Below are 12,202 nucleotides of genomic sequence, written 5' to 3'. Positions count from 1 at the left end.
GGGAATGCTCATTCCCAGCAACACTATTTGTGTTAATTTTGCAAGGAACAGAGTAATGATGGCTTTGCAACACAAGGGCCTGTGTTTCAGAGGGGTGGGGTGAGGGAATCTAGCAGAACCACACAAAGAGGGAGGAGGAGGAGGGAGAATTTAAAGAACTAAATAACATTTCATTAGAGGTGAAATAAATTGTGGGGAGGGGGTTGTCTGGCTCCCAAGAATATTTTTGCAGCTTGAATTTCTTGCAAAAAAATCCGAATGCTTATTTGCCTGATTGGCATTTCCCAAGCACATAGATGCTCCTAGATCCAGGGATTCGAAGGTGTAATAAAAAGGATATTTCCAATTTGCAAATGCCTGACCTTCACCAGGGCCCACAAGGTAAGCTCCCCGAGTGGGATGCCCTTTGCAGGCAAGGCAAGGGGGTGTGAAGGCAGCAATAACTCCCACGTCACGTGGGCAATCTATTGCCTGATGCACTTGCTCCACATCCCATAATTAATCCCCCACCCCCAGCAACACAAGGAGCTGGGAAGCATTCCAGATCAAACGCAGGAGAACCGCAGGTGAAGAACCGAGATTTGAGAAGCTTTCGCAAGGTTGACCATGAGGAATCTTCCATTTGGGCTGGACCACCTTCTGGTCTTGCAAACCAGACAGATCTGCTTGGCACTCGCCCAGGGAATCTTGCATGTCGAGGTGAGCATTGCCCTTATATCATAACCCCATTATACAGATCTATGGTGCAACCGCATTTGGGATACTGTGTGCCGTCCTGGCCAACTCGCCTCAAAAAAGGATATTGCAGAGTTGGAAAAGGTTCGAAAAGGGCCGCTAAAATGATCAAGGGGTTGGAGCGACTCCCTGTTGAAAAAAGGCTGCAGGATTTGGGACTTTGTCGTTTGGATAAAAGTCGAGTGAGAAACGACACGATCAAAGTTCATAAAATCATAGATGGCTTGGGGAAGGTGGATGGAGAGGTTTTTCTCCCTCTCTTGTGACTCTAGAAAACACAGGCATCCTAGGAAGCTGAGCATTGGAAGAATCAGGACTGATAAAAGACAGTCCGTCTTCATGCAACGCAGAGTTAACCTGTGGAACTCATCGCCACAGGAGGCAGGGTTGGCCACCAACTTTGATGGCTTTCAAAGAGGATCAGGCAAATTCATGGAAGAGAGGCCGGGTCGGGGCCACCAATGTTTCTGAATCCCAGTTGCTGGAAACCACAGGGGGGGTAGAGTTGCTCTTGTGTTCGAATCCTACTTGCAAGTTTCTCATTGGGGATCCGGCTGGCCACAGGCTACTAAACATCAGGGCTCTTCATAATGTCCTTGTATGTGTATACAGAGTATTCAGAACCTTTTGGAACCTTGACCGTGGAGAATCTCGGTGGGAGCCTTTGCTTCGTAGAACCCCCTGAGAAGAACAAGGAAGGAGTCCATGGGAGGCAGCCTGACGCATTCTGGTTTTCTCTCCCCCTGCACCATTTTATTTTAAGAATATTTTGAAAGCTGCTTTGAGAGCCGCTGGAGGCTGCAGCGATAGGAGCGTTCTGAAGGAACACTTTGGGATTTATTATTACCCGCTGAATTCAATTAGCCCAATAATTTGCTATTTATTATTCTAAATAATAATTTTGGCAATGCTGCCGTCACGGACATGCATCACTGCCAGAGGCTCCTAGGCGTGGGGAAAACCTCATTCGGGGAAATATAAATGTGAACTTTTTGCAAGCCAAAAAAATAAATAAATTGGACTTGGGGTTTCCCCCCACCCACCTCAAAATTCGTTTCAACTCTAGTGGAAAAACTCCTTTGTTTCTCTGCCGCCCTCCCTCAGCCTCCTTGTTCTATGTAGCATTATTACTTGGGCTTTTTTATTTTATTTTATTTTGCCCGAAGCACCACCGCCGACTGAGAAGCCAGACCTTCATTAACTTTGTCTCTCACAAATTTAACACAAAGGGTGTTGCTCGGAACGGGCGATATGATAACTCTCCTTGGGCAAGTGAGATCTGCTAATGAGGTATAAAGTAAGAGCTCTGGCGGAGATGGGACAGCAATAAATTCTCCTTGTACATCCTTCTGGGCTACTCCATTAGTTCAGTTCCGTATGTGTTATTTATACTTTCCCACATAATTTATACGGCTGAGGAGAGAGCACAGTATATTTCCTTTTGATAGGACACGAATAAGATTGCGGCAAATCCAACTGAGGGAATACATTTTTGAGGAGTGGGTCCCAAGGGCTCTATGCCCTTGAGAAGTGTTCTTTGGAGAAGACATATTCTTTCACAGAACCGTAGAATTGGAGAGTTGCAAGAGACCGTGAAGGTCCAAACCTCTGCAATGCAGGAATCTTTCACCCAGTGTGGTTCGAACCCACGACCTTGAGAGTCTTATGCTCTACCAACTGAGCTATATGGGGGTGCAGGATTCTGGTTTTTACTGGGGTCACCATTATGGTGGGTGCCCTTGAGGAGGTCTGCTGCCTGTGACGCCAGAGGAGCCAGTGCTGGCCACCAAGATGGGTGGCTTTAAAAGAGGAAAGGACAACAACAACAACAACAACAACAACAACAACAACAACAACAACAACACCCAGATTTAGATGCTGTCTAAGTTTTCTTCTAGACTCTTGTGATTTAGGATTTGCCATCCCGCTTTAAGCAAAATCTGTGACCCATATGGCTTAATTAAACTGCTGTGGTGTAAACCACTGAGCCTCTTGGGCTTGCCGATCAGAAGGTTGGCGGTTCGAATCCCCGCGACGGGGTGAGCTCCCGTTGCTCAGTCCCTGCTCCTGCCAACCTAACAGCTCAAAAGGACATCAAAGTGCAAGTAGATAAATAGGTACCACTTCGGCGGGAAGGTAAACAGCGTTTCCGTGCGCTGCTCTGGTTTGTCATGTTGGCCACATGACCCAGAAGCTGTACGCCGGCTCCCTTGGCCAGTAAAGCGAGATGAGCGCCGCAACCCCAGAGTCATTCACCACTGGACCTAACTGTCAGGGGTCCTTTACCTTTACCTTTATTTTAAAGAGATTCAAGGCTTACAAGCTTTTTTTGAGCAGCCTATCAAAGTCTCCTAGCCAAGATGGCTCTGCTTTGCCTTCACAGTTGGAGTCAGCGATGGTTCTGAAGACCAGCTGCTGGAAGCACCAGGAGGGGGGAGTGGCTCTTGTGCTCGAATGCTGACTGTGGGTTTCACAGCTGGGTGTTTTGCACCGAAGTAATCCTTGTTGCCATCTAAGCACAGTTAACGCCCCAAGTTTGAAAGCCTGGAGCCTAAGCTCACCTAAGCATACCCCAGTTTCTCATGTTCTCTGTGTGTTTCAGGCATCGGGTTCAGAAGCAGAGTGTGAATCTGCTGACAGGTAAGCCAGTTCCAATTTGCATTACTTTTTCTGTTCTGGGAACTTTAGTTTGGGTGGGGAGGAGGGACAGTGCAAAGTTGCAGGGCTGGGCTGGTGCTGCCGAGCCTGGGATGGTGCGTGAATTGGGTCCAAGCACCAGCTGCGCCCCCTTCATGGATCACTGCCTTGCCGTGGCAAAGGGGCTTGAATAACTCAGAGAAGCTATGAGCTATGCGGTGCAGGGCCACCCAAGATGGACAGGTCATAGTGGAGAGTTTTGACCAAACGTGATCCACCTGGAGGAGGAACCAGCAAGCCACTCCAGTATCCCTGCCAGGAAAACTCCATGGACAAAGACAACAGGCATATAAAAGTTATGACGCTGGAAGATGAGCCCCTCAGGTCGGAAGGCGTCTAACATGCTACTGGGGAACAGCGGAGGACAAGTACAAGTAGATTCAGAGCTGATGAAGCGGCTGGGCCAAAGCCAAAAGGATGCTCAGTTGCGGATATGCCTGTAAGCGAAAGGAAAGTCCAATGCTGTAAAGAAAAATATTGAATAGGAACCTGGAATGTAAGAACCATGAACCTTGGTAAGTTGGACGCCTGCTTCTTGGGAGAAAAGCAATGACAAACCTAGACAGCATCATAAAAAGCAGAGACATCACCTTGCCAACAAAGATCCGTATAGTAAAAGCTATGGTTTTCTCAGTAGTGATGTACGGAAGTGAGAGCTGGACCATCAAGAAGGCTGATCGCCGAAGAATTGATGCTTTTGAATTCTGGTGCTGGAGGAGACTCTTGAGAGCCCCATGGACTGCAAGAAGATCAAACTTATTCATTCTGAAGGAAATCAGCCCTGAGTGCTCACTGGAAGGACAGATCCTGAAGCTGAGGCTCCAAGACTTTGGCCACCTCGTGAGAAGAGAAGACTCCCTGGAAAAGACCCTGATGTTGGGAAAGATGGAGGGCTCAAGGAGAAGGGGACGACAGAGGACGAGATGGTGGGACAGTGTTCTCGAAGCGACCAACATGAGGGAGGCTGTAGAAGACAGGAGTGCCTGGCATGCTCTGCTCCAGGGGGTCACGAAGAGTCAGACACGACTAAACGACTACACAACAACAACAACAACAACAACAACAACACCAGCTGCACATTTGCAACATAGGAATCGGCCTTGCAACCAAGGGAGACTAGGGGCCCATCTAAGCTCAGTATACCCAACCCTGGCTGGCAGTGTCTCTCCAAAGTTTTAAGACCTTCCTCATTCAAAGCACAGAGCTATGGCTCTTTCTCAACTGGAAGCTAGTAGTGTGGTGCAGTGGTTAGAGCATTGGGCTAGGACCTGGGAGAGACCAGGATTCAAATCCCCAGTCGGCTCACTGAGTGTGACCTTGGACCAATCACTGTCTTCTCTCAGCCCATCCTGCCTCACAGGGCTGTAGTGAAGAATTAATTGTTGGTTCAAGGGAAACATAAATATGTAGAAAGGAGAATTCCTATGTGCCAGATTCCAGTTTTGTGGCAAATGCTCTTTGGTGAGAGAACCCCAGCAGAGAGTTAAAAATCACAAAATAATCAGCAAAATAAAGGGTGAAAATATAAGCTGTTATTCCTTTAATATATTTCCTTCCAAGAGAGTTTCAAAATTTCCCCCTTTTCCCAGCATAGGAAAATATCAGTCATTTGGTAAGTTAAAAATTGATTTACTTACAAACTCTCCAAAGGTCAGATTTATGTGCCTTTCCATGCATCAGTCAGAAAAGTTGCACAGGCAGTAACACTTAGCTTGATTACAAAGTAGTGAAAGTTCTTTAATTATTAGTAGAGGAATTCAAGAGTGGCTTGAGAGAGCGACACGGCTGAGCTGGAGCAACTACCTCAAAACTCTTCACAGGTAGACTGAATACAACAATAGGCTTGATTACCTATTTCCTCCCAAGGTCAGGGGAGCTGGCCTAGCTAAGTCTGGTAGGACACTCACTCGCAACCAAGACAGACTGGAGGGTGAAAAAACCCCATTTCCTGCCAAGGGGACGTGGCCTTGCTAAACTGGGCAGAACAGCTTACTCTATGGCAGTGGTTTTCAGTCAGTGTGCCATGGCACCTTGGGGTGCCTTAAATGATGGTCGGGGATGCCGTGAACAACACTGGCCTGTGTCCCTCTTTCCTTCCTTCCTTCCCTCCTTCCTTCCTCTGATGCCCTCTTGTGTCTCTGCCTCCCAAAGGCTTGTGCGTCTGTTTGTTGCAGCAGCCCTGGCTACAAGCTCTGCAGGCGAATGGTGCCTTTGGGGCTGGCCAGGGGGTGCTTCCCAGGCCCCTGTGGGGCAGTGTGAGGAGGCACCTCTCTTTAGGATGGGGGGGGGAGCAGCTCAGAGACCAGGGGTGGCAGGAGTACTTTGTTGGACTGGTCATGTTGTGCCTGATGATCGTCTTCCAAAGCAACCGCTCCATTCCGAACTTAAAAATGGAAAGCATAATGCTGGTGGTCAACAAAAGAGGTTTAAAGACTGTCTCAAGGCCAATCTTAAAACCGTATTGATATTATTCTTTTCATTTTCAGGTGTGATGTTTATGAAGAGCAGAGTCTGATTGCCTGGTATATCTGGTGCGTGTTTAATATCTGTGGGGAAATGCATTAATAAAGGATACAGTGGTACCTTGGGTTAAGAACTTAATTCGTTCCAGAGGTCCATTCTTAACCTGAAACTGTTCTTAACCTGAAGCACCACTTTAGCTAATGGGGCCTCCCGCTGCTGCTGCTGCGCTACCAGAGCACGATTTCTGTTCTCATCCTGAAGCAAAGTTCTTAACCCGTGGTAATATTTCTGGGTTAGCGGAGTCTGTAACCTGAAGCGTATGTAACCCGAGGTATAGTGGTACCTCAGGTTAAGAACTTAATTCGTTCCAGAGGTCCATTCTTAACCTGAAACGGTTCTTAACCTGAGGCATGATTTCACTAATGGGGCCTCTTGTTGCCGCTGGTGCGCAATTTCCATTCTTATCCTGGGGCAAAGTTCTTAACCTGCAGCAACCACTTCCAGGTTAGTGGAGTTTGTAACCCGATGCATCGTAAACCCAGGTACCACTGTGCACTCCCAAACTGATAGATAGATAGATAGATTTATATTTTTAAAAAATGTATACTATTGTGTCATAATAACATACTAAAGTGGTTTACATAAAACCACCCAATAAAGAAACATTAAAAAGTGTGTGTGTGTGTGTGTAAACACAGACACCATTTAACCATTGTAGAAGGATGTCTTCTTAATTGCCTGCATAGGCCTGGTGGAATGGAGAAGTTTTCAGGAGGAGTTTAAAAGCTGGCACAGAAGGCACCTGCTGAATCTCTAGTGGCAGAGAGTTCCACAGGGCTGTGCTGTTTTTTCATACATAAGGTGTAGGCAAAGACATTAAAAGTTGTAACTTGATTGGAACGGCTGAGCTCACCCATCAGTTTTTCTCCTGGAGAGTCCAAGTTTTCTGAGCTCAGCCTTGTGGATTTTTCTCTGCTTTAGGTTCTACATCTCCCTTTTCTTGGCTGCGATCCTTCTGTGCATCGCCGCTTGCTGCCTGCAGCACTGGCTGAAACGACGAAGGCTCTTCTCCTCTCAGCGGACAATCGCCGTGTTTGCCCTCAGCGATGCTGATTCAGGACACAGTGAGTTTGGCGTCTGGATGGGGAGAGAGGATCTGCTTGCATGTCGAGACCCCGCAGCCCCCCCCGTTGGAAATAACACACAAGGAATAATAATAATAAATAATAAATTTTATTTATATCCCGCCCTCCCCAGCCGAAGCCGGGCTCAGGGCGGCTAACAACAATAAAACATTATAAAAGTATAACATAAACAACACTCTAAAATCATTCATTGTAAAATTAATTAATTAAGGACACAGATATTAGGTTTATGTTATGGGGCAAAACTTTTGGCCACAACTTTATTGAAATTACAGAATGTGAGCGGTATTGGCTTCGGCATTGATTCGACCCGACTATATCTGACTCCTGCCCGCTGCGCAGGAAGTCCGGTAAGGGTAAGCGGCCTCGGTCCAGTATACCTGAAGGAGCGTCTCCACCTCCATCGTTCTACCCGGACACTGAAGTCCAGCGCTGAGGGCCTTCTGGCGGTTCCCTCACTGCGAGAAGCCAAGTTACAGGGAACCAGGCAGAGGGCCTTCTCGGTGGTGGCACCCACCCTGTGGAACGCCCTCCCAGCAGATGTCAAAGAGAAAAACAACTACCAGACTTTTAGACGACATCTGAAGGCAGCCCTGTTTAGGGAAGCTTTTAATGTTTGATGTATCACAGTATTTTAATATTCTTTTGGAAACCGCCCAGAGTAGCTGGGGAAACCCAGCCAGATGGGCGGGGTATAAATAATAAATTATTATTATTATTATTATTATTATTATTATTATTATTATTATTATTAGCCACCGGTAGGGGGAGCCCTGTCAATGCGAACCAACTCAAGCTCCTTTTCCTGCTTGGCAGGGGGTTGGACTCGATGGCCCTTGTGGTCTCTTCCAACTCTATGATTCTATGGTGTTCCCATCGGGGTCGTATCAAGGCCTTAGCCCCCCAGCTGGGCTTCAGACTAGATCAACACCCCCAGATTCCTTTAACGGAATACCCTTAAGCACGGAGGGGCACAACAAAGTTGTGATGATTTGCTACGAGGTAGGCGGAAACCAAGTGGCCAGTGCCAATTTGCCAAGTGGAAAAATTCCTACCAGGCCCCTCAGACAACCAAGGGGACCAACCAAGGTCCATAGCAAGGCCAGTGCCTAACTTGCAAAATAGGGAGGGAGGGCGGGTGATTGAGGAAGAGAGCCAAAGAAGAAGTCCTACGGCTCGCTCCTCCGTTTAAACGGCTCTGGCCACGCCCCCCGGCCAGCGGATTGGCTGGCCAGGCTCTGACGTGGCTGGGATCCCCCAGGCAACGGGGGCAAAGTCCCCCGCCCCCGGTGGGGAATGGGTGGCCACGCGGTCCACCGCAACTCCTCCCCACTGGGAAGTGGAGTGGATTTCTCATCTGGGCTTGTTCAGAACTCTGGATGAAAAGCCCTAAGCGAGGATATTATGGCATCAGACATTCCAATAGAAAGAAGGAAGGTTTTTTTATGTATGCATCAAACACAGCGAGAATGCTGTTAGCCAAAGGGTGGAAAAGAGGTATAATACCAACTAAAGAGGAGTGGCAGGATAATTTGTTTCAGTATATAGAATTAGCGAACATGACAGAGAAGGTCAGGGACCAGCCGATCCAAAAGTTTAAGAAAGAATGGGACATCTATACATTATATTTAATAATAATAATAATAATAATAATAATAATAATAATTATTTTTATTTATACCCCGCCCTCCCCAGCCAAGGCTGGGCTCAGGGCGGCTAACAAGCAATAATTAAAAACAAGTTGAATGAATACAACTTAAAAACAAGATTAAAATACAACATTAAAATATTGAAACATTAAAATATTAAAATGCAGCCTCATCACAGGAGGAGAAAGGAAAAAGAAAAAAGAAAGAGGGGGAGGGAATCAAATTGGCTCCAAGCCAAAGGCCAGGCGGAACAACTCTGTCTTAAAAGAACATTGTCCCCACATCAAACCTTTCATATTCTTTGATTACCGTATTTTTCGCTCTATAGGACGCACTTTTTCCCCTTCAAAAATGAAGGGGAAATGTGTGTGCGTCCTATGGAGCGAAGACGCCATAGCCCCGCGACCCTCTCCCGGCTGGAGAGGTGACGTGCGGCTATGGCAGGAGCCTCTCCGCTGCGCCTTTCCGCTGCTCCCTGACCTGCTCTTTGGGGCTGGTGGTGGGCTTCCCCCACCATCCCCAAAGAGCAGGTCGAAAGGAACCTGAAGCCTGGAGAGCGAGAGGGGTCAGTGCACACCGACCCCTCTCGCTCTCCCGGCTTCCAAGGTAGCCGCCTGAACGCACCTTAAACGGCACCTTGTTTTAGAGCGGGAAAACAAGAGGGGGAAAGTTCTCCCCCTCTCTGTGCAGTGCCTCCTGCCGCTTCACTGAAGGGGCGCTGGGCAGAGAGGGGGAGAATTTTTTTTTCTTGTTCTCCCCCTCTAAAACAAAGTGCGTCCTATTGTCCGGTGCGTCCTATGGTGCGAAAAATACGGTGACTCTCATCATAGCATAAGTCAAAAAGAATACAAACAACATTTAATGTTGGTTAAGTTTATTGAAAAATAGAGGCAGCTAATAAGGAAATAAAGGACCCATGCGGAGGAGGTCAGAAGTCACCAGGCAGAGAAGAAAGTTACTTCCCCCTGTTGTATTTTTCTTTTTTGTATTGGTAGTGGTTTGCTTGTAATGCTTTTGTGTTTTGGTGTTTCGAGGTGAATTGATGTATTGGTTAAAAATCAATAAAGATTGAACGGGGGGGGGGGGAGGAGGAAAAAGAAAAAAAGGAAAACCCCAAGTGAGGTTATAGATATCTCACCCCAAGGAGACACTGACCAAGAAGGAACCAGGTTTGATGTAGAAATTGCTTGGCCATCTGCCAGGCATCCTTGAGCTGTGGTTCCTGCACTGCAGCAGGTTGGTTTGGATGACCTTTGGGGGTCCCTTCCAACTCTGTCATTCTATGGTTTTATGTTTCACCGATTGCTTTCTCATATTATCCTTTTCATTCATTCATAAACTTTATTGTGCTAGCCAAAGGCCATGGCATCGTTCACAGGAGGAACAAAAGGAAAAACAACAATAACCATAAAAAAAAAATCCAAAATTTTTTAGCACTACTGGTGCAATAAACCACGTCAAGTCTCCTAGAGATTATTTGTTGCATAAACTAGAATAGCAGGGAAATCTCAGGTAAAATATGCCAGCTTAAATGTCCGAATCCCCTTTGCAGTTGACCGCTATTTTATCTAGCTCTTTTATCTGGCTCTCACCCTCTTTAACTTTTATATGAATGATACGGTGCCACATTTAACACAAGCGCAATCACCTGCTCCATCAATTAGCAATAGGAAGATATCCTGTCGGCTGCACGCCAATGATGTGGTGCTCTGTTATGTACTGAGTTGAATAAGATCCAAAATGCAGCAGTCTGATTGGTCCTAGAACAATAGGATTCAGAATGCAGCAGTCTGACTGGTTCTAGAACAATAGGATTCAGAATGCAGCAGTCTGATTGGTCCTAGAATGATAGGATTCAGAATGCAGCAGTCTGATTGGTCCTAGAACAATAGGATTCAGAATGCAGCAGTCTGATTGGTCCTAGAATGATAGGATCCAGAATGCAGCAGTCTGATTGGTCCACAGGAGCCACCCAATCCAGCTCCAGGTGGAAGGGAATCCGCAACCTAATTGGCCCACAGGAGAATCCCAGAATTAGCCAATCACGTGGGGCCCATTGTGTAAATAATGTATATAAAGCAGATGTTTCGGGGGAACTTCCATTCCTCCTCACCAGTATGAGCTGAATAAAGAGCATGAAATCCACTCTCGACTCTGAGTCTATTTCATGCTCCTATCACTCTCCCAATTAGGACTTTAAAATCTGCTCATATGATCATGGACACTTCTTTTCTCTCCTTCTCTAGAGAGTGACGGCAGGCTGAGGACCGTGCCCCCAATCCACCCTCACCCCCAGTGGAGCTCCTCCGATTTCATCTTTGATACGGTGATGAGGAACGGGCCACCTCCATCCTACGAGGAGATCGTGAAGCCAGGGGCCACCCAGGGGTGCTGCTCAGCTTCCCGGCTGAGGGGTGACATGGGCGCAGACCCACTTTCATGGGGGGAGGACTCAGAGTCCTAGCTAGAGGGCCGGGCTGGGACACGGGCGGCCCTGGCTTTGGCGAGGAAGCTCATGGGGCCATGGGGAAAAGTGCATGTCATGAATAAAGAAACGCTACTTCAGTCAACCGAGTGAAGGATTGGATAGCTGGTAATGCCAACGTCGCAGGTTCAATCCCTGTATGGGATAGCTGCGTATTCCTGCATCCTCAGGGTTCCTTCCAACTCTACAATTTGAGGATTCTATGGCTCAAGTTGAGCATTGCCATTGCTGCAGGCCCTACCTGTCAGGAGTTCAACCTACACTCAAGTAGGACCCTGGCAGAGACACATGCCCAACTGGCATGTTCTCTCCCTCCCCGTCGATCGTTCGGGAGCTTCAAAAGCTTTCTTCTGCCCAAACATCACAGCGACCGATGCCAACCAACACCGGCACACTTAGGGATCCACAGAGTTTGTGCATCATGCATGTGACAGACCTCAGCAACTCAGCATTTTGGCCAATCTACTTTATTTACATATCAACACACACGGAGCACTGCAACATAGCTCCCACTCTCCCTAGCATCAGACAGCAAAGAGAAAAAGAAGAAAGGACAACAGTCTCACTTCACGGAACACAGGTACACAAACATTCTGTCTCTGTCACTTCCCACTCTGTGGAGTCAAAACATACACCGTCATGGGATAGACAACAATCCCATGACTGCAATCATGGAGCAGGAATTCTAACATTGTGCATTAAGTAAAGAGTCCATATCGCACTCAAAACATTGGTGGATCAGAATGCAAGGATCTGCTAGCTGGGTTTTTTATATATATTTTATTTTTTACCAACCACGAAAACACAAATAGTGAAACCCCCAGGTGGCTGATAGATTGGGTATACAATATTCAATAATATACATAGTCAATAATATTCAATAATAACATATTCAAATCAACCATATGTACACTTCTATATACCTTAAAACTCCTCCTTCCACAAGGTTTATTTAACTTTTAACTGCCCCAAATTGTTCAAACCTATTCAAATAATTCAATATCTTCTCAGACCAATCCTCCTCTTTC

The 12,202-nt window shown here is 46.8% G+C and overlaps 1 protein-coding gene across 1 annotated transcript; it reads left to right on the top strand.

The window, feature by feature from the left end:
- Positions 1-606: 606 nt before the first annotated feature.
- Positions 607-11,153, top strand: TMEM207 (transmembrane protein 207; the record flags this gene model as incomplete). Its single annotated transcript, XM_083504637.1, has 5 exons — positions 607-699; positions 3,338-3,375; positions 5,919-5,963; positions 6,877-7,019; positions 10,936-11,153. The coding sequence occupies 5 exons, from the start codon at positions 607-609 to the stop codon at positions 11,151-11,153; spliced, it is 537 nt and encodes a 178-aa protein (XP_083360763.1).
- Between the last annotated feature and the right edge of the window lie 1,049 nt (positions 11,154-12,202).

This window comes from Podarcis liolepis, assembly GCF_965112155.1.
Source record: "Podarcis liolepis genome assembly, chromosome: 5".
Classification (NCBI taxonomy): Eukaryota; Metazoa; Chordata; class Lepidosauria; order Squamata; family Lacertidae; genus Podarcis; species Podarcis liolepis.
Note: the sequence above shows the minus strand (reverse complement) of the source record. Positions and strands in the feature narration are given on the sequence as shown.